Below are 21,429 nucleotides of genomic sequence, written 5' to 3'. Positions count from 1 at the left end.
TCTTTTTTGTATTCCCACTCCTAGCCCCTGCCACACGCTCTCTGTCCTTCATCCCTCTGTCTGTCTCCCATCTTCCCCTGGCAAAACCTGGCCACAAACTCTCTTGTCCCCAACCCCACCCAGCCCCTTTCTCTCTTTTTACCCCCACCCCCCCACCATGGCCCCTCTCTCTTTTCCACCCCCACTTCTCTCTTCTCTCCACTCACCAAGCTCCCCCCCACCCACTTTCCATCTCTCTCTCCTCTCTCCCTATCCTCCCACCCCCCCATCTCTTCTGTCTGTCTGCCTGTCTGTCTCTCTGCTTCCCCCCACGCACACACAGTCCTTTTCTCTTCTCCCTGCCCCCTCCCCTCAGCTCTGCTCTCTCTCTTCTCTTCTTTCCTCTCCACCTCCCAGCCCCTCTCTTTCTCTTGTATGTCCTGCCCACAACCCTGGCCTCTCTGTTCCCCCCACCCCACTTCTCTCTTGTCTCCGCCCACCAAGTCCCCCTTGGCTTGTTCCCACATTCTCCCCAGCCCCTCCCTCTCTGCCCCTGACTCCTGTCTTCCATTGGGCCACCCCACCCCCGCTCCCCAAGGCCATTCTCTTTGTCCTGCCACTCCTGGCCCTTCTCCACCCCACCCCACCCCACCCCCAATATCTGTCTTAAATCTATCACCCTTCAATTTGTAGCTATTCCCCCTCATCATCCTAAGAAAACAACTCTCACTGTCTACCCTATCTAATCCTCTGATCACCTTGTATGTCTCTATCAAATCCCCTCTTAGCTGCCTTCTCTCCAATGAGAACAGGTTCAACTCTCTCAGCCTTTTCCCATAAGACCTTCCCTCCAGATCAGGCAACATCCTGGTAAATCTCCTCTGCACCTTTTCCAATGTTTCCACATCCTTCCTGTAATGGGCCGACCAGAACTATACACAATATTCCAAGTGCGCCCGCACTAGCGTTTTGTATATTTGCAGCATGACATTACAGCTCCAGAACTCAATCCCTCTACCAATAAAACTTACACACCATATGCCGCCTTAACAGCACTATCAACCTGGGTGGTAACTTTCAGGGATCTATGTATGTGGACTCCAAGATCCCTCTGCACATTCACACTATCAAGAATCTTTCCATTGACCCAGTACTCTGCCTTCCTGTTACTCACCTCTCATTTATCTGCATTGAACTCCATTTACCACCTCTCAGCCCAATTCTGCAGTTTATCCAAGTCCCCCTGCTACCTGCAACATTCTTCCACTCTGTGCACTACTCCACCGACTTTCGCGTCATCTGCAAACTTACAAACGCATCCACCTATGCCTGTGTCCAAATCATTTATAAAAATGACAAATAGCAGTGGTCCCAAAACAGATCCTTGTGTCACACCACAAGTAACTGGACTCCAGGTTGAATATTTTCCATCAACCACCAATTGCTGCCTTCATACAGATCACCAATTTCTAATCCAAACTGCTAAATCACCGTTTTCTCCAAACAGCCTACCATGTGAAGCCTTATCAAAGTCTTTACTGAAGTCCATATACACCACGCCAACTGCCCTACCCTTATCCACATGCTTAGTCACCTTCTCAAAAAACTGAATGAGGCTTGTGAAAGATGACCTGCCCTTGATGAAACCATGTTGACTATCTGTAATCACATGGTTGCTTGCGAGATGATTATAAATCTTACCACTTATAATCCTTTCCAAAACATTTCCTACAACAGATGTAAGGCTCACTGGTCTACAATTACCTGGATCATCTCTGTCACTCTCCTTCCCCGGGCTCCCTCCATCAGCCCCTCTCTCTTTCTTTCCCCCAGCCCCGTTCTCTCATGTCCTCAACCCGGCCCCTCTGTGTCTTCTCACCCCACCCAGCCGCCTTCTCACCCCTCACCAAGCCTCCCTCTCTACTTCCCACCCCCAATCTCTCCCCACCCCCATCCTTGCCCCTCTTTCTCTCTTCCCCCACCGCTGTCTCTCTGACTCGTCTTCTCCCAACTCTTCCCCCCCACCTCTCTCTCTTTTCTCTCCCTCCATCCCCTCAGCCCTCCTCTTTCTCTTCTCTCCTCCACCAGAGCTAGCTTCTCTCCTCCCTGCCCCTCTGTCTACCCTTCTCCACAACCCCTCTCTCTTTTCTCCCCTCACCCCTCCCTTGTTGTCCTATCTCTCTCTTAAGTATGGATAGTAATGCTAGCCTGTACAGAGAAGCCCACACCCCATAAATGAATTTTTTTGAAAAATTTCATTTGCTGACAATTTGGAAAGTTAATTACTATTGTAATAACTCTTAAATGAAATCACATGCTACACAGTAAATACAGAGATGGAGGATGGGAAAAATTTCTGGTCCTTTGTTTGAGGTATCTTTGGTGTTGAAGGTGATTTCCTCAAATTCCAGGAGCAGCAATTACTGTTGTATACGCTGTTGCATTGTTTTGGAACTTTGGAGAAAACAAAAGTCAAAACAATGGCATTCTCAACAGGGAGAGGAACAGACAAAGGCAGCACATGGTAAGGTCAGTGAGAGAGAGAAAGATAGAGATATTAAAGTAAGTGTTAAATTAGCCTGGAACAGTGTTTTGCAGAGGAATAAGACGGGGCTATTTTCTGGGTCTGCAGATTGGAAGAAGCAAAAATAACCTGTAGGAGAGTGCTATGTTCTTCTTGTCGGATGTGGGAGTTTAGGCAGAGTTTACGTGTTACTGAGGATTGTATCTGCAATAAATATCATTGGTTGCAAATCCTGTCAGCTCGAATGGAATGATTGGAGAGACAATTAGAGGCAATGAGGAATTTACAAGAGAGTGTGATTGATGGTAGTTATACGAAGGGAGAATAGTTGCAGATACCTTTCCTAGATTTAACCCATCTATGTGACTGTAAGAGTGGTAGGCAGGTAGTGCAGGAGTCTTCTGTGGTTATCCCCATTTCTTTTTCTTTATATAGATATTTTTATTAGAAATTTAACAAGTTTTAACAAATTTACAAAAATAAATATAACTCTCAAGTACAAACATTGATATACAAATAAATCTTAAATATACAATAACCAAAATTTAACAAAAGAAAAATACTGAGAGGAAAAAAAAACAAAACTCAATTCACTACTAATCTAACCTACAATTAGCCAGAGTGTATAATTGAGTCACTTACATTTTTCAAATAAGAGAAAGTGAGAGAAAAAAAATGTGGGGGAGAGAGAAAAAAACCCCAACAGTTAACATAGAAGTTGGATAGTGAAATACATGCTTGGAATGTGTTAACATCATATATAACAAAACCCGTATTCGTGCGGGATTCCCCTCCCAAGGGGCCCCGGACCAGCCATGTTCATAATCTCAATTAAATAAAAGCCCTTGTTAGGATAGCCAAAATATCTGTATAAAAGGGCTGCCATATTTTATAAAATAATTTGGTCTTTCGGTGCACCATATTTATAAGGAAGTCAAGGGGAGTACATTCCATCATTAATCTGTGCCAATTTGAATATCCAGGGGGGCCTTCAGCCACCCAGTTCACCAAAATATTTTTCCTTGTACAGAAGGAGAGAACAGAAAATAGTCTCTTCCTATTTGACATTCCAGGTGCACCACTTAACCGACTGATCAACCATAATCATCCGGGTAAATCCGAGACCCCTTGGAAGGGGAAACCCTATCCAAAACATCCCGAGCATAGGGCATATAAAATTCACAAAAATAAAGGTTCTCTAATACTCTCACAACAGTATAATAAAACAAAATTATTTCTAAATAATAAAAAAAAATTTAAATGGAGATTATCCCCCTTGTTCCCAGGGAGTATCACTTCTTTTCCAACGGTCCATCGTATCCTCTCCCAACCAGTGCCCCACCCTTGACCCAGGCGCTCCTTAATAGGATGAGGAGAATTCAGATATAATACAGAGCTAGAGTTAACAGAGAGCACCCTACCCCCCCCCCCCACCCACCCACACCTGGGTATATTTGGTAATATTAATACCATGTATAAACATATATAACTATAAAATTACAACTTCAACAAATAATAATTAAATATAATAATATAAAATAGCAAGGGAAAATAACCCCGCTCCTAGAGACAAAAGTATACATGCATACACACATATATATACATACACACGTACATACATATAATAATAAAATAAAACAACCCTAAGGGTGGGAGAAAATCGTTAAATAGAGAGCAAATAAATAATTCCCTCTTCCCCCCCGCCCCCAAGATAATATTAAACAGTAAGGTAAGAAAAAGAAAGAAAAAAGGGGGGGATATAAACCGGAGTGGGGGAAAGGCAAACCAACATCCATTGTCTCTTACGATTTATCTAAGAGAGTCCAAACATTCCTTAGCCTTTTCTAGAGATCCGAAATTATACACGGATCCTTCATGGTTAAAACATAGCGTCGCTGGGTAGCGTAAGGAGTACTGAATATTTAAGTCCCTTAAACACTTCTTCGCCTCATTGAACACCTTCCTCTTTCGAACCAGAGCCAGGGAAAAGTCCTGGAATAACATGATCTTGGAACTTTTATAGATCATGGCTTGGGGATCTTTTCCAAGATTTCTAGAGGCATCTAGGAGTATCTGCCTTTCCCTATAGCTCTGCAGCCGGAACAGGACCAGGGCGGGGGCGCTGGTTCGAGCTGGACCCGCATATTGTGACCCAGTAGGCCCATTCTACCCATACCTGGCCTGATCCAGCCTCCAGATTTAAACATTGTGGCAGCCACTGTTCGAGGAATGCTGTAAGCTGGCCTTTCTCTTCCCATTCTGGAAGGCCCAGCAAACGAATATTTTTTTGGCGACCTCGATTATCGAGGTCATCAATATGATTCTCCAAGGTCTGGACTCGCTGTTCGAGAGTCCGGACCTGATCCGCGGCCGATTGCGCTGTATTTTCGGAGGTTGCGGCCTTTAGCTCCGCCCCTCCGACTCGGCGCTCGATTTCCTTGATGTCTCGGTCGTGCTTCTGCAGTGCGGCCGAGAGTGAGTCCCATCGATTTCAGGATTCTTCGATAAAGGCGTCGATTTTCACATCCAGTTTGGAGATCATTTCTCCAAGGCTTGTTACTGTAGGTAAGTCCCCCGGGGCAGCTGTGGACGCCTCAGCTGCAGCTGGAGAGGGTGGGGGAGGGGTTCCTGCTTGCTGAGAGCTGTGGGCTCTCTTCCCTTTAGACATTTTTCCTAAAGATTAGATTATTTAAATTTAATACTAAACAACTAATTACATTAAATAAAAGCTATTTTAGATGATTTGGTGAGTGTGGTGGGGGTGGGTGACCCACTTTGCCCAAGTCTTGGGAGGAGCACTGTAGACTCAGACTTGCTGGGTTGCCGCCATCTTGGATCTGGCTATCCCCATTTCAAACAAGTATGCTGTTTTGGAAAGTGTAGGGAGTGATGGATTCTCAGGGAAATGTAGCACGAACAGCCAAGTTTCTGGTATTGAGACTGGCTCTAATGCAATGAGGGGTACATCAGATTTCCGAGGCACAGACAGATGTTTCTGTGGCCAGGAGTGAAAAATCAGAATAGTGTGTTGCTACCCTGGTGCCAGGATTAAAGATGCCTCAGACAGGGTGTAAAATGTTCTCAAGGAGGAGAGGGCCCATCAAGAGATCATTGTACACATTGGAACCAACGAGATAGGAAGGGAAAAGGTTCAGATTCTGAAGGGAGAATACAGAGAGGCTGGAATTTAAAAAAGGAGGTCCTCGAGAGTAGTAATATCTGGATTATTCCCAGTGCTATGAGCCATTTGAGGGTAGGAATAGGAGGATATTGGCCTTACTTCCACTCCTGTGTCTTATGGTCTTATGATAGAGCAGATTAATGCATGCCTTGAGGAACTGGTGTATGGGAGAAGAATTCACATTTTTGGATCATTGGAATCTCATTTGGGGTAGAAGTGACCTGTACAAGAAGGTTGGATTGCACCTAAATTGGAAGGAGGCTGATATACTGGCAGTGAGATTTGTGAGAGCTGCTCGGGAGGATTTAAAATAGTAAGGTGGTGGGACCCAGGGAGATAGTGAGGAAAGAGGTCAATCTGAGACTGGTACAGTTGAGAAAAGAAGTGAGCCATACCGTCCGGGTAGGCACGGACAAAGCAGAGAACAAGGTAACACTGATAAATTAAACTGTGTTTATTTCAATGCAAGAGGTCTAACAGGGAAGGCAGATGAACTCAGGGCAATTGCTCTGATATCCCAAGTTGGACTGGGATACCATAGCAATTACAAAAATGTGGCTCAGGGATGGACAGGACTGGCAGCTTAATGTTCCAGGATACATATGCTACAGGAACAACAGAAAGGGAGGCAAGAGAGGAAGGAGAGTAGTGTTTTTGATAAGAGATGCATTACAGTTGTACTCAGGGAGGATATTCCTGGAAATGCATCCAGGGAAATTATTTGGGTAGAACTGAGAAATAAGAAAGGGATGATCACCTTATTGGGATTGTATTATAAACCCCCTAATAGTTAGTGGAAATTGAGAAACAAATTTGTAAGGAGATGTGTTATCTGTAAGAATAATAGGGTAATTATGGTTGGGAATTTTAAATTTCCAAATGTAGAGTGGGACTGCCATCGTGTTAAAGGTTTAGATGGAGAGGAAGTTGCTAAGCATGTACAAGAAAGCTTTCTGATTCAGTACGTGGATGTATCTACTAGTGATGGAAAAAGCCAGACCCAATCTAAAGGTTGAAGTTCTAAATTGCAGAAAGGCTAATTTTGACGGTATTAGGAAAGAACTTTCAAAAGCCGATTGGGGGCAGATGTTCGCAGGTAAAGGGACGGCTGGAAAATGGGATGCCTTCAGAAATGAGATAACGAGAATCCAGAGACAGTATATTCCTGTTAGGCTGAAAGGAAAGGCTGGTAAGTGTGAGGAATGCTGGATGACGAAAGAAATTGAGGGTTTGGTTAAGAAAAAGAAGGAAGTATATTTCAGGTATAGACAGGATTGATCAAGTGTATAAAGGCATTAAGAGTATACTTAAGAGGGAAATCAGGAGGGCAAAAAGGGGACATGAGATAGCTTTGGTAAATAGAATTAAGGAGAATCTAAAGGGTTTTTACAAATACATTGAAGACAGAAGGGTAACTAGGGAGAGAATAGGGCCCTTCAGAGATCAGCAAAGCATTTTTTTTGTGGAGCCGCATGAAGTGGGGGAGATACTAAACAAGTATTTTGCATCAGTATTTACTGTGGAAAAGGACATGGAAGATATAGAGTGTGGGGAAATAGATGGTGACATCTTGAAAAATGTCCATATTACAGAGGAGGAAGTGCTGGATGTCTTGAAGCGCATAAAAGTGGATAAATCCCCAGGACCATATCGAGTGTAACCTAGAACTCTATGGGAAGCTAGGGAAGAGATTGCTGGACCTCTTGCTGAGATATTTGTATCATCAGTAGTTTCAGCTGAGGTACCGGAGACTGGAGGTTGACTAACATGGTGCCACGATTTAAGAATGTTGGTAAGGACAAGCCAAAGAACTAGAGACCAGTGAGCCTGATGTCAGTGGTGGGCAAGTTGTTGGAGGGAATCCTGAGGGACAGGATGTACATGTATTTGGAAAGGCAGGGACTGATTAGGGATAGTCAACATTGCTCTGTGCATGGGAAAATCATGTCTCTCAAGCTTGATTGAGTTTTTTAAGCAAGTAACAAAGAGGATTGATGAGGGCAGAGCGGTAGATGTGATCTATATGGACTCCAGTAAGGCATTCCACAAGGTTCCCCACGGGAGACTGGTTAGCAAGGTTGGATCTCAGATGACACCAAAATTGGAAGTGTAGTGGACAGCAAAGGAGGTTACCTCAGGTTGACCAAATAAGCCAGTGGGCTGAAGAGTGGCAGATGGAGTTTAATTCCGATAAATGCAAAGTGGTGCACTTTGGGAAAACAAATCTTAGCAGGACTTGTACATTTAATGGTAAGGTCCTGGGGAGTGTTGCTGAACAAAGAGACCTTGGAGTGCATGTTCATAGTTCCTTAAAAGTGGAGTAGATAGGATAGTGAAGAAGGCGTTTGGTGTGCTTTCCTTTATTGGTCAGAATATTGAGTACAGGAGTTGGGAGGTCATGTTGCAACTTTACAGGACATTGGTTAGGCCATTATTGGAATATTGCGTGCAATTCTGGTCTCCTTCCTATTGGAAAGATGTCGTGAAACTTGAAAGAGTTCAAGTATGTTTAGAAAGATTTACAAGTATGTTGCCAGGGTTGGAAGATTTGAGATATAGGGAGAAGCTGAACAAGCCGGGACTGTTTTCCCTGTAGCGTCAGAAGCTGAGGGGTGACCTTATAGAGGTTTATAAAATCATGAGGGACATGGATAGGGTAAATAAACAAGGTATTTTCCCTGGGGTGGCAGTGTCCAGAACCAGAGGGCATAGGTTTAGAGTGAGGGGAAAAAGATAAAAGGGACCTAAAGGGCAACTTTTTCCATGTAGAGGGTGGTGTGTGTGTGGAATGAGCTGCCAGAGGAAATGATGGAGGCTAGTACAATTGCAACATTAGGAGGCATCTGGATGGGTATATGAATAGGAGGGGTTTGGAGGGATATGCGCTGGGTGCTAGCAGATAGAACTAGATTGGGTTGGGATATCTGGTCGGCATGGACAAGTTGGACCAGAAAGGTCTGTTTCCATGCTGAACATCTCTATGACAGACTCAAGAACAGAACATGTTGACAAACTAGGGACCACCCTATATATGTACTGAGAATAGGCTTTTTGTCGCAGTTCTTGTGTCCATGGTTTTTGAAGTTTTTTCTCATGTTTCATAAAGTCCAGCTGGGGCCGATTCTGGTCATATAAAACTTGTGTGTTTAAGTGTTCTCTTGTTCTTCTAACTGGTAGAAGTTGTGAATTTGGAAGAATAAAAACCGAAAGAACTGTGGGTGCTGTCAATCAGAACAGAAATTTCGGGAAAAGCTCAGCAGTTCTGAGAAAGGGTCACCAGATCCAAAACGTTAACTCTGGTTTCGATGCTAGGAGAAAGTGAGGACTGCAGATGCTGGGACACATTCCTCATTCCTGAAGAAGGGCTTATGCCCGAAACGTTGATTCTCCTGCTCCTCGGATGCTGCCTGGCCTGCTGTGTTTTTCAAGCATCACATTTTTTAACTCTGGTTTCAATGCTGCTAGCCCTGCTGAGCCTTTCTAGAAAGGTCTGTTCTTGGTTGTGGGTTTGGAAGTTGCTGTCTTAAGAGTTTTGGTGAGTAGTTGCAGTGCAGTTTGTAGATCGTATTCACAACTACTACGATACGTGATGGTGGAGGAATATGTTGAACATTTTAGATGAGATGCCAGTCAAGCAGGCTACTTTGTACTGGTTCATGTTGAGTTTCTTAGAGTATTGTTGCACTCATCGAGACAAGTGGACTGTGTTCCACTGGTGTTACTTTCAGCTCTGTAAGGCAGAATTTATGGAATCAGGAGATGATTTACATGGCTGGTCCAGTTCAGGTTCAGATCAGTGGTAGTCCTCAGGATATTAATGGTGGGGGATTCAGTGATGGAAATGCCATTTAATATCAAGGGCATTAGTTAGATCTTCTCTTTTTAGATGTGGTCATTGTTATGTGGTACTAATGTTATTTCCCACTTGTGAGCCCAAGCTCAGGCTTTACTGGGTATGGCCATGAACTGCTTCAATGCCGGAGGTGTTGATGTTGAACATTGTACAATCATGAACGAATATTCCCACACCTGACTTTATGATGGTGAGAAGGCCGGATTCAAAGAATATGAGGAAAATTTATTTCATTTCCAAGAGTGTTTCTTTGAAAATCTGATTTCAAGCGACTGTCTGCAAAATATCTTTTTTTCTTTCACTTCAAAGCTTTTATCCACTGTGAATTTATGAACTGAAAGGTTTTATTTTTATTTAATTGCCAAATCTAAATGTGATTCTGCTCCAGTAGTATGTACATAGATCATTAATGGCTACATGTCTCTGTTACCTGTAGGTTGGATGTGAAGATGGCTCAGTCAAATTATTTGAAATTCTTCCAGAAAAACTTCAGTTTGAGAGAAATCTAGATCGTCAAAAAGGTTTGAAGCAATGAGTCTCCTCTTTTGTGATATCAGTGATCCTAAACCTAATAGCACAATTGGCCAGAGGGTCAGGTGCTAACCACCCTGTCTCAATGTCACATGTTAGTATTCATATGTTATAAAATGGAGATTGACCCCTCATCCACCCATCTGAGAACTAAAACCAAAACATCCAGAGAGGAACACCTCTCCCTATAATGTGTGAAAAGCAGTGTAACCCACTGTTCAGCAACTTTTAGTGGTTAAACAAAATAACTGTAAGTAATCTAATCTAATCTAAATCCTTGACACAAGTGACAACGTATTTATCTAACTCTCTAACAGTGAGCAAATTAACTAAACTATTAACAAACCAAATAAATCCCTTCTTACTATTACCTATTCCCGAATAAAACATGTTGTTCCAATAAATATAAATCCCACTCATATACCAAAAAAATAGAATTTAGTTTTTGGAAATTACAGCCAGGTAATATGTCTTATGAATTTTTCTGTGCTGCCTTCTGTCTCTTCTGTCAGGAATATCTTCTCTACTGTTTCTTCGTCATTGGTACCATTCTTATTTGGATGGTACTTTCTGTAATAGGTAAATGACTATGAGGGATAAGTTCTCTCTTGAGAGCTGTTAACTCTGGCAGGATGGCAGTTAGCTCTGCCAATTTTTCAACTGCCCCCTTCTTTTGTACCCTTGATGACCTATTCATATTTTTACAATCGGAGTGGTCCTAGGTTGCCAAAATCATCAGATTTAAAGTTGGTAGGTTTTTGATATCTAAGGGCCTGATTCAAATTGATTGGCTAAACCGAAAACTTGTTGCCTTGACTAAAAACTGCTTGGCCTTGCGATATAAAAGTTTAATTTCGGGCTCTCTGTCCACCGGCAAACTTGAGCTGCTGTGCACAGACATCCATTTTAAGCACTGATAAAACACCAGTGTTTAAAGGAATCACACAATATTTTCACAACTTCACAATTTTACAAAAAACAAATTTGAACTTGCTGTCTTCCAAGCTACAATTACTCTACCCAACTTTGCAACAATAGTCAATAGCAGTAAGTCACACGCCTGAGAAAAGTACATGAATTTTGGAGTATACGTATTTAGTAGTACAGAAGTTGTATATGGTTGAAAAAAAGACATACTGTCAAAGGCTTTTGTCTAGCATTTAACAGGACAGAACGACAAAAATACCAAATCTCAAGGAGAAAAACAAATTAAACTGCATGACAAATGTAGGTGCTAATTGGTTGGTAAGTGGACTCTGGTCAAGTTGTTGCTATGGAGAATGCACCAGGAAACAGTTAGCCAAACCTTTTGGTTAAGTTACAAATAAGCAAGTCAACTCTGAATGATCAGTAGATATTTTAGTACATTTGAGATTTGGTGCTTGTGATACCGTCCTGAATAAATGCAAGACAAAAAGCTTCATCAGCATGTCTCTCTTCCAACAATATCTTGCAGTTATGTTATTAATCCAGAATCCTGATCTCATCACCTGGAGACAGAAGTTTGAAACCCACTAGGGCAGCTGTGAAATTTAAAGTCAGGAATCTGGAATAGAAAGCTTCTATCAATAATAACAATGGTGAAACAACTAGATTATTATAACAACACATCAAGTTCGCTAAGTTTCATGCTGTGAATGAATCAAAAGAATAACCATGAACAGACTAATGAAAAGAGTAGTCACATTGCAAATTAATTTTAATGTAGGGAGGACCCAATTAATGCATTTTGGATGCAAGATAATATAGAACATAGAAAAGTACAGCACAGAACAGGCCCTTTGGCCCACGATGTTGTGCCGAGGTTTAATCCTAATGTAAAATATAGTAACTTAACCTACGCACCCCTCAATTCACTGCTGTCCATGTGCATGTCCAGCAGTCGCTTAAATGTCCCCAATGACTTCGCTTCCACCACCACCGCTGGCAACACATTCCATGTATTCACAACTCTCTGCATAAAGAACCTACCTCTGACGTCTCTTTATACCTTCCTTCTAATATCTTCAAACTATGACTTCTCATACCAGTCAGTCCTGCCCTGGGGAAAAGCCTCTGGCTATTGACTCTATCTATGCCTCTCATTACCTTGGATACCTCGATCAGGTCTCCTCTCTTCCTCCTTCTTTCCAGAGAGAAAAGTCCGAGCTTATTCAACCTCTCTTCATAAGGCAAGCCCTCCAGTCCAGGCAGCATCCTGGTAAACCTTTGCACCCTCTCCAAAGCCTCTGTATCTTTCCTATAGTAGGGCGACCAGAACTGGACACAATATTCCAAGTGTGGTCTCACCAGGGACTTGTAGAGCTGTAGCAAAACCTCGTGGCTCTTAAACTCGATTCCCCTGTTAATGAAAGCCAAAACACCATATGCTTTCATAACAACCCTATCCACTGGGGTGGGAACTTTGAGGGATCGATGTACACCCAGATCCCTCTTCCTGCACACTGCCAAGAATCCTGTCTTTAATCCTATATTCAGCATTCGAGTTAGACCTTCCAAAATGCATCACTTCGCATTTATCCAGGTTGAATTCCATCTGCCACTTCTCAGCCCAGCTCTGCATCCTGTCTATGTCGCACTGCAGCCTGCAGTAGCCCTCTATACTATCGACGACACCTCCAACCTTTGTGTCACCTGCAAATTTACTAACCCACCCCTCAACCTCCTCATCCAGGTCATTTATAAAAACTACAAAGAGCAGAGGCCCAAGAACAGAGCCTTGCGGGACCCACTCAACACTGTCCTCCAGGCAGAATACTTTCCATCTACAAGCACTGTCTGCCTTCTGTCAGCCAGCCAATTCTGAATCCAGACAGCTAAATCTCCCTGTATCCCATACGTCCTGACTTTATGAATGAGCCTTCCATGGGGAACCCTATCAAGTGCCTTGCTGAAGTCCATATACACCATATCCACTGCTTGACAGTCGCCGACCTGTCTTGTCACCTCCTCAAAGAATTCGATAAGATTTGTGAGGCATGATCTGCCCCTCACAAAGCCATGCTGACTGCCTTTAATCATGCTATGCTTTTCCAAATAGTCATAAATCTTATCCCTCAGAATTCTTTCCAAAACTTTGCTGACCACAGACGTGAGACTGACTGGTCTGTAATTGCCAGGGATTTCCCTACTCCCCTTCTTGAAAAGAGGAACAACATTTGCCTCCTTCCAATCCTCCGGTACATCTCCTGTGGAGAGTGAGGAGGCAAATATCCTTGTCATTGGCTTAGAAACCCCCTTTCTCGCTCCCTGTAGCAGCCTAGGATAAATCTGGTCTGGCCCTGGGGACTTATCAGTCTTAATGTTTTCCAAAATTTCTAGCACATCAACTTCCTCAATCTGGATTTGGTCAAGACTGTTTCCCAGCTCCTCTAAGTTTTTTTTTACAGCAAATTCCCTTTCCTTGGGGAAAACCGAAGCAAAAAACTCATTTAGTGCTTCCCCTATCTGCTCATTCTCCACGCACAAGTTCACTCCGCTATCCCTGATCGGCCCTACCTTCTCGCTGATCATTCTCTTATTCCTCACGTATGAGTAAAATGCCTTTGGGCTCTACCTAGTCCTTCTTGCCAAGCCTTTTTTCGTGCCCCCTCCTGGCTCCTCTCAGTCCATTTCTGAGCTCCTTTCTAGCAAGCCTGTAATCCTCTAAAGCTGTGCTTGATCATTGCGTCCTCCACCTTATATAAGCTGCCTTCTTCCTTTTGATGAGAAGCTCCTCTGTTCTCGTCATCCACGGTTCCTTAATCTTACCCCTTCTTACCTGTCTCAGAGGAACAAATTTGTGCATCACTTGCAACAACTGCTCCTTTAACTAGGGCACAGCAGACACGTGGAGACTTTCTGTAGAACAATTGCTCCCAGTCTGTACTTCCCAACTCCTGTCTGATAGCGTCATAATTTCCTTTTCCCCAATTAAATATCTTCCCTCGGTAACTGCTCCTTTCACTCTCCAAGGCTAGGCTAAATGTGAGGCAGTTGTGATCACTTTCACCAAAGTGCTCTCCCACCGTGAGATCTGACACCTGTACAATGTAAGTTTATAGTACTTGCAGAAGTAGAGAACCTTGGTATGAATAAATCAGAATTTTTTCGATACAGAGGATACAAGTAGCACCCCACAATTAGCAGTAGGTTGGAAAATGGAAGGAGGGAGGACCAAATAAAATTACAATCATCAGATTGTCAGCCCATAACTCCAACTAGTTCCTGTGTTTTAACGGACTTCATCCTAGGTTCTTAAAAGAAGTTACTAGTGAGATAGTTGATGCTTTTGTTTTCAACTTTCCAAAAATCCCTAGATATAGGGGTGGTTCTTTTAGACTGAAAAATTCCAATGTAACTCAACTTTTCAAAAGCAATAAGGAGGAATTTCTTCAACAGAGGATGGTGAATCTGCAGAGCTCGTGACTGCAGAAGGCCGTGGGGGCCAACTTATTCACTGTTTTTAAGATAGAGATAGTTGGGTTCTTGATTACTAACGGGATCAAAGGTTAAGGAGAGAAAGCAGGAGAATGGGGAAAACAGTAACCCCTATTGCAGGAAACTATAGGGGAGTTAGCTTAACACAATGAAAATGTTAAAAATTATTAGTAAAAATCACATAGCAAGTATTTCAAAAAATTTCAAGATAACCACACAGGATCAACATGGTTTTGTGAAAGGGAAATTGTATTTAGGCAATTAATTGGTTTCTGAGAAAGTAAAGTACTATGGATAAAGAAGCAAAAAATTGAGTAAAAGGATAATAAGGGAGAGAGTAGGGCTCATTAAAGATCACAGTGGTAATTTACTCATGGAACCAGAGGACACAGATGGGGTTCCAAATGAATATATTGTGTCAGTGTTCACTCATTAGAGGGACAATATACATATAGAAATCAGGTAGAAAGAGTAAGACCATAAGATTATAGGAGTATAATTAGACCATTTGGCCCATTATGCCTGCTCCACCATTCGATCATGCCTGGTATCTTTCTTAACCTCATTCTCCTACTTAAAGAAATTAGCATCAAAAGGGAAGATAGTCTCAAAGAGTGTGATGCTCGAAAAGCACAGCCAGTCAGGCAGCATCCGAGGGGCAGGAGATTCGACATTTTGAACATAACCTCTTCATATTTCCTGATGAAGAGCTTATGTTTGAAACATTGACTCTCCTGCCCCTTGGATGCTGCCTGACTGGCTGTGTTTTTCCAGCACCAAGCTTCTCAACTCTGATCCCAAGCATCTTCAGTCCTCACTTTCCCCCAGAGAAGATAGTCTGACAGGCTTAAATGTAGATCAATCTTCAGAGCTAGAGAAAGCGTATCTCAGATTGTTGAGTAAAATAAAGTGTGTCCTGGCAATAATTTTCAGTCCCTCTCTGGCTACAGGAGAGGTGCCAGGTGATTTGGAGGAAAGCCAATGTGATGCCAATGTTCAAGAAGTGAGCAAGGGATAAACTAGAGGCCATCAGAAAGCTGTAGGCCATTAGTCTAAACTTATTGGTGAGTCAACGATTGGAAGCAATTGTGAGGGACAGCATTATTCTGCTCTTTGAGAGGCAGGGATGAATTAAGAACAATCAGCAAGGATTTGTAATGTGGAGGTCATGTTTGATCAACGATTGAATTTTTTGAGGAGGTAATCAGGTGTGTAGATGCAGGCAATGCTTTTGATGTAGTCTACTTAGGTTTCGGCAAGGCTTTCGATAAGATCTTGACTGTGAGACAAATAACAAAGGTAAGAGTCCATGGGATCCAAGGAATTTTGGCAAATTGAACCCAGAATTGGCTGAATGGCAGGAAGCACAGAGTGATGATTGAGAGCTGCGTTTATGACTGGCAGCCTGTGCCCTGAGGGATTTTGCAGAAATCAGTGAGGCCCTTGTTTATGGTTTATGTAAATGATTTAGACTTGAATGTAGGAGTATTGATCAGTAAGTTTGAGCTGAATGCAAAGGTTGGTGGGCTGGTAAATGGTGAGTAGGATATAGGTGCACTAGTTGGATGAGCTGATCAGTGCTTTTGACCTCTATTACTTAAGCATTGCAGGGCTATGGGAAAGCACAGGGAAGTAATTTATTGAAAGAGCTGGCATTTTTCAGAGTGTAACAGTTTGTCTATGTAGCATAAGATTTGATGAGTTAGCAGTAATAAAGTTTAATGGACGTCTCTTTCCTTCTCTGTCTGGCAGGTCGTGTACTTTCTTTGGCTTGGCATAAGTCAGGTACAATGATTGCAACAGGGTCACTGGATGTTATCCGAGTTCTAGATGTGAAGTCTGGTAAGTTTTGAGATATGGAATGCAGTACATGCCAAGTCACACAGAACAAACTAGCTTACACAATATAGACCAATAATGTTGTGATTCTGTTTGCCGAGCTGAGAATTTGTGTTGCAGATGTTTCGTCCCCTGCCTAGGTGACATCCTCAGTGCTTGGGAGCCTCCTGTGAAGCGCTTCTGTGATGTTTCCTCCGGCATTTATAGTGGTTTGTCTCTGCCGCTTCCGGTTGTCAGTTCCAGCTGTCCGTTGCAGTGGCCGGTATATTGGGTCCAGGTCGATGTGCTTATTGATTGAATCTGTGGATGAGTGCCATACTTCTAGGAATTCCCTGGCTGTTCTCTGTTTGGCTTGTCCTATAATAGTAGTGTTGTCCCAGTCGAATTCATGTTGCTTGTCATCTGCGTATGTGGCTACTAAGGATAGCTGGTCATGTTGTTTCATGGCTAGTTGGTGTTCATGGATGCGGATCGTTAGCTGTCTTCCTGTTTGTCCTATGTAGTGTTTTGTGCAGTCCTTGCATAGGATTTTGTACACTACATTGGTTTTGCTCATGCTGGGTATCGGGTCCTTCGTTCTAGTGAATTGTTGTCTGAGAGTGGCTGTTGGTTTGCGTGCTGTTATGAGTCCTAGTGGCCGCAGCAGTCTGGCTGTCAGTTCGGAAATGCTCTTGATGTATGGTAGTGTGGCTGGTCCTTTGGGTTGTGGCATGTCCTCGTTCCATTGTCTTTCCCTTACCCAATACCCAGCATGAGCAAAACCAATGTAGTGTACAAAATCCCATGCAAGGACTGCACAAAACACTACATAGGACAAACAGGAAGAGCGCTAACGATCCGCATCCATGAACACCAACCAGTCATGAAATGACATGCCTAGCTATCCTTAGTAGCCACACACACAGATGTCAAGCAACATGAATTCGACTGGGACAACACTACTATTATAGGACAAGCCAAACAGAGAACAACCAGGGAATTCCTAGAAGCATGGCACTCATCCCCAGATTCAATCAATGAGCACATCGATCTGGACCCAATATCTGGCCACTGCAGCGGACAGCTAGAATCGACAACTGGAAGCGGCAGATTCAAACCACTACAAATGCCGGAGGAAAGATCACAGAAGCGCTTCACAGGAAGCTCCCAAGCACTGAGAATGTGACCTAGACAGGGGATGAAACGTTTGCAACACAAATTCCCAGCTCGGCGAACAGAACCACAACAACGAGCACCCGAGCTACAAATCTTCTCACAAACTTTGAATATACAAATAATAACAAGAGGGTGCTATTGCTTTCTTCTTAACTAATATGTTACGCAAATATTCAAAATTCGTGCAACTAGTATACATTTCTTATTTTTCATTTATTTATTAGCTAATTGACTAAGTAGGTGGCACGGTGCACAGGTTTGATTCCAGCCTCAGGTGACTGTCTGTGTGGAGTTTGCACATTCTCCCCATATCTGCATGGGTTTCCTCCAGGTGCTCCGGTTTCCTCCTATAGTCCAAAAACCTGCAGGACAGATAAATTGGGCATGCTAAATTGCCCATCGTGTTAGGTGCATTAGTCAGAGGGAAATGACTCGGGTGAGTTACTGTTCGGAGGGTCGGTGTGGACTTGATGGACCAAGGGCCTGTTTCCACACTGTAGGGAATCTAATCTAATCTAATCTAAACTGTTACCACCCTGGTGTGAGGATGGCCAGAAAATCAAGCTCCACTTCTGCACATACAAATGCAAATGTTTATGTAATCACAAAAATGGTTACTTTATTTTTCTTCTTTTTTCTTTTTAATTACTACTGTCTAGATCAAAAGAGGTGTTAAAAAACCAAAATAACTGGCAAAACTCAGATCTGGCAGCAGATTTAAATTATTTCACACAAACTCTACACTTTTCGAAATGCTGGAGTACCTTCTTCAGTCCATCTATTTGTGTCTCTATTTGGAGCTGAAATAATTATATAGAGGCCGAGGCTAATACTCTGGGGAACATAGGTCTGAATCTCACCATGGCAGATTGTGAAATTCAAATTCAATAAAATCTGTATGAATAAAGCGGTTTTTGGGTGGCTCAGTGGTTAGCACTGCTGCCTCACAGCGCCGTGTTTGATTCCAGCCTCGGATGACTGTGTGGAGTTTGCACATTCTCCCCAAGTCTGCATGGATTTTGTCTGGGTGCTCTGGTTCCTCCCACAGTCCAAAGGTGTGCATGTTAGGTGAATTAGCCATGGGAAATTGACCACAGTGCTCAGGGATGTGTAGGTTAGGTATGTTAGTCAGGGGTAAATGTAGAGTAATGGAGAATGGGTCTTTGGAGGGTCAGTGTGGACTTGTTGAGCCGAAGGGCTCGTTTCCACACTGTAGGGGTTCTATGAAAGCTAGTCTACTCGTGATTGTCATGAAAATTTCTCTGGTTCATAAATGTTCTTTTACAGAAAGAAATCTACCAGTCTTATCTGGTCTGCCTAAATGTGACTCCAGACCCATAGCAATTGGTGGACTCTTAACTGCACTCTAATGGTCTAGAGAGTCACTCAATTCAAGGGCAACTGGGGATGGACAACAAACCAGCCTTGCCAGGGATACTACATTCTGTGTAGGAATAAAGGAAATCCAGATAATACACTACTCCTTGCTTTAAAACGTTCAGTTCATCACCCATTGGAGTATTCCAAGAGTTGGAGAAGGACCAGAAAGCACCTTATGAAATTGAATATCCATGTAGATATTAATAGTCAAAAAGATGTTGACCTATCTGCTAATTCAGGTTGCATATAGGCATTCGTCAGATCTAATTTCAGAAAAATCTGGCCCCCTGACAATATACCACACCTATTCACGTTCTATAATCATGGTCTGGACGAAGGAATGTAGCATTGTTGCCACGTTTGCAGATGACCTAAAGGTGGAGGGGCAGGTATTGTTGAGGAAGTGGGAAGACTGCAGAAGGCCTTGGACATACTAGGTGAGTGGGCAAAGTCGTGGCAGATAGAATACAGTTTGGCAAGTATAAAGTTACATGTTTTGGTAGAAAGAATACAGGAGTAGACTATTTTCTAAATAGGGAAAACCTTCAGAATTCTGAAGCACAAAGAGACTTGGGAGGCCAAGTTCAGGACTTCCTTAAGATTAACATACAATTTCAGTTTGTGTGTGATGGAGTATAAGCTGTGAGAGTGTGTGTGTGTGTGTGTGTGTGTGTGTGTGTGTGTGTGTGTGTGTGTGTGTGTGTGTGTGTGTGTGAGAGTGTGTAGTGAGGTCACCTGTCGTGCGACATGAACCCAAGTTCCTGGTTTAGGCTGTTCTCATGGGATACAGACAGACTCTAACCTCCCACCTTTAATGCATTATCTGAGCAAAGATGCCACTTTTTTTTAAAAATATAAAACCTTAAATTATCTCGAGAATGTGACTTAAAAGAAGTTCTGGAATTTACATATTAATGAACCAAAACATTGAAAATTACAGCATAGTACAGGACCTTTGAAGCTCATCTATCCTGCACTATTCCATGTTCGTCCATATGTTATCCAATGACAATTTAAATGCCCTTAAAGTTGGTGAGTCTACTACTGTTGCAGGCAGAGTGTTCCACATACCTACTACATTCTGAGTAATGAAACGACCTCTAACATCTCTCCTATATCTGTCACTCCTCAATTTAAAGCTATGTCCACTCGTGCTAGCCATCACCATCCGAGGAAAAAGGCTCTCACTGTCCAGCTTATCTAACCCTCTGATTATCTTATATGTCTCAATTAAGTCACCTCTCAACTTTCTTCTCTTGAATGAAAACAGCCTCAAGTGCCTCAGCCTTTCCTCATAAGACCTCCCCCAGCCCCGGCCAATGCCAGGCAACATTCTAGTAAATCTCCTCTGAACCCTTTCCAAAACTTCCACATCCTTCCTATAAAGCGGTGACCAGAACTGTACACAATACTCCAAGTGTGGTTGCACCAGAGTTTTGTACAGCTGCAATATGACCTCGTGGCTCTGAAACTCAGTCCCTCTACCAATAAAAGCTAACATGCACACACAAACTGAAATTGTATGTTAATCTTAAGGAGGTCCTGAACTTGGCCTCCCAAGTCTCTTTGTGCTTCAGAATTCTGAAGGTTTTCCCTATTTAGAAAATAGTCTACTCCTGTATTCTTTCTACCAAAACATGTAACTTTATACTGCCAAACTGTATTCTATCTGCCACGACTATGCCCACTCACCTAGTATGTCCAAGGCCTTCTGCAGTCTTCCCACTTCCTCAACCCTATCAACCTGGGTGGTAATTTTTAGAGATCTAAAGCACACCTAAACTCCAACAGTGAACAAATTAACAGAATCGCGAACAATTCCCTAACTAGTTCCCAATAAAAGAAAATCCTAATTGTATGCTGTTCCAATAAAATAAAGTCCTTATATAACAAAAAAGTGGAATTTAGTCTCTTAAAATTGCAACTAGGATATGTCTTCAGGAATACTCCATGCCCTCTCCACTGATCTTCTTTCAGGAATGCTGCCTCGTTCGAATTCATGCATCAGGAACACCTGTCTCTGTCGGATTCTCATGTAGGAATGTTCTCTCTGTGAATTTTGCTGTCTGGAATATTAGCTAAGAGTCCTGCAGCAGCACCTTTATTAATTCGATGGTGTTTTGTTCGAGAGCTGAGAGTTGTTATCTCTTGCATATAACACTTGACACTCACTATTACTCACGGTTATGGTTTGAATTGTTTTAGTCCTGAATAGCAGTCAGTCATGCAAATTGGACATTTTGGTCTGATTGGAATTTTACATAGTTATACAGATGATGATGTGTGTGGAATAGTATCATGTTCCACAGATGTTAGGGGTAGATTTACAGATGTTAGGGGTAGATTCTTCACACAGCGGGTTGTGAGTTCATGGAATGCCCTGCCCGTATCAGTGGTGAACTCTCCTTCTTTATGGTCATTTAAGCGGGCATTGGATAGGCATTTGGAAGTTATTGGGCTAGTATAGATTAGGTAGGATTCGGTCGGCGCAACATCGAGGGCCGAAGGGCCTGTACTGCGCTGTATCCTTCTATGTTCTATGTTCTATGTTCCTAGTTTAGTCATTAC

At 42.8% G+C, this 21,429-nt stretch overlaps 1 protein-coding gene across 1 annotated transcript in view; it reads left to right on the top strand.

The window, feature by feature from the left end:
- The window catches only part of utp4 (UTP4 small subunit processome component), a 63,996-nt gene that overhangs the window by 14,211 nt on the left and 28,356 nt on the right, over positions 1 to 21,429 (top strand). The window contains exons 3-4 of the mRNA XM_060837530.1: positions 9,974 to 10,058; positions 16,240 to 16,329. Coding sequence (XP_060693513.1) covers positions 9,974 to 10,058; positions 16,240 to 16,329 — 175 coding nt within the window. The remainder of the gene's footprint in view (positions 1 to 9,973; positions 10,059 to 16,239; positions 16,330 to 21,429) is intronic.

Source organism: Hemiscyllium ocellatum, chromosome 17 (assembly GCF_020745735.1).
Source record: "Hemiscyllium ocellatum isolate sHemOce1 chromosome 17, sHemOce1.pat.X.cur, whole genome shotgun sequence".
In the NCBI taxonomy this organism is placed as follows: Eukaryota; Metazoa; Chordata; class Chondrichthyes; order Orectolobiformes; family Hemiscylliidae; genus Hemiscyllium; species Hemiscyllium ocellatum.
Note: the sequence above shows the minus strand (reverse complement) of the source record. Positions and strands in the feature narration are given on the sequence as shown.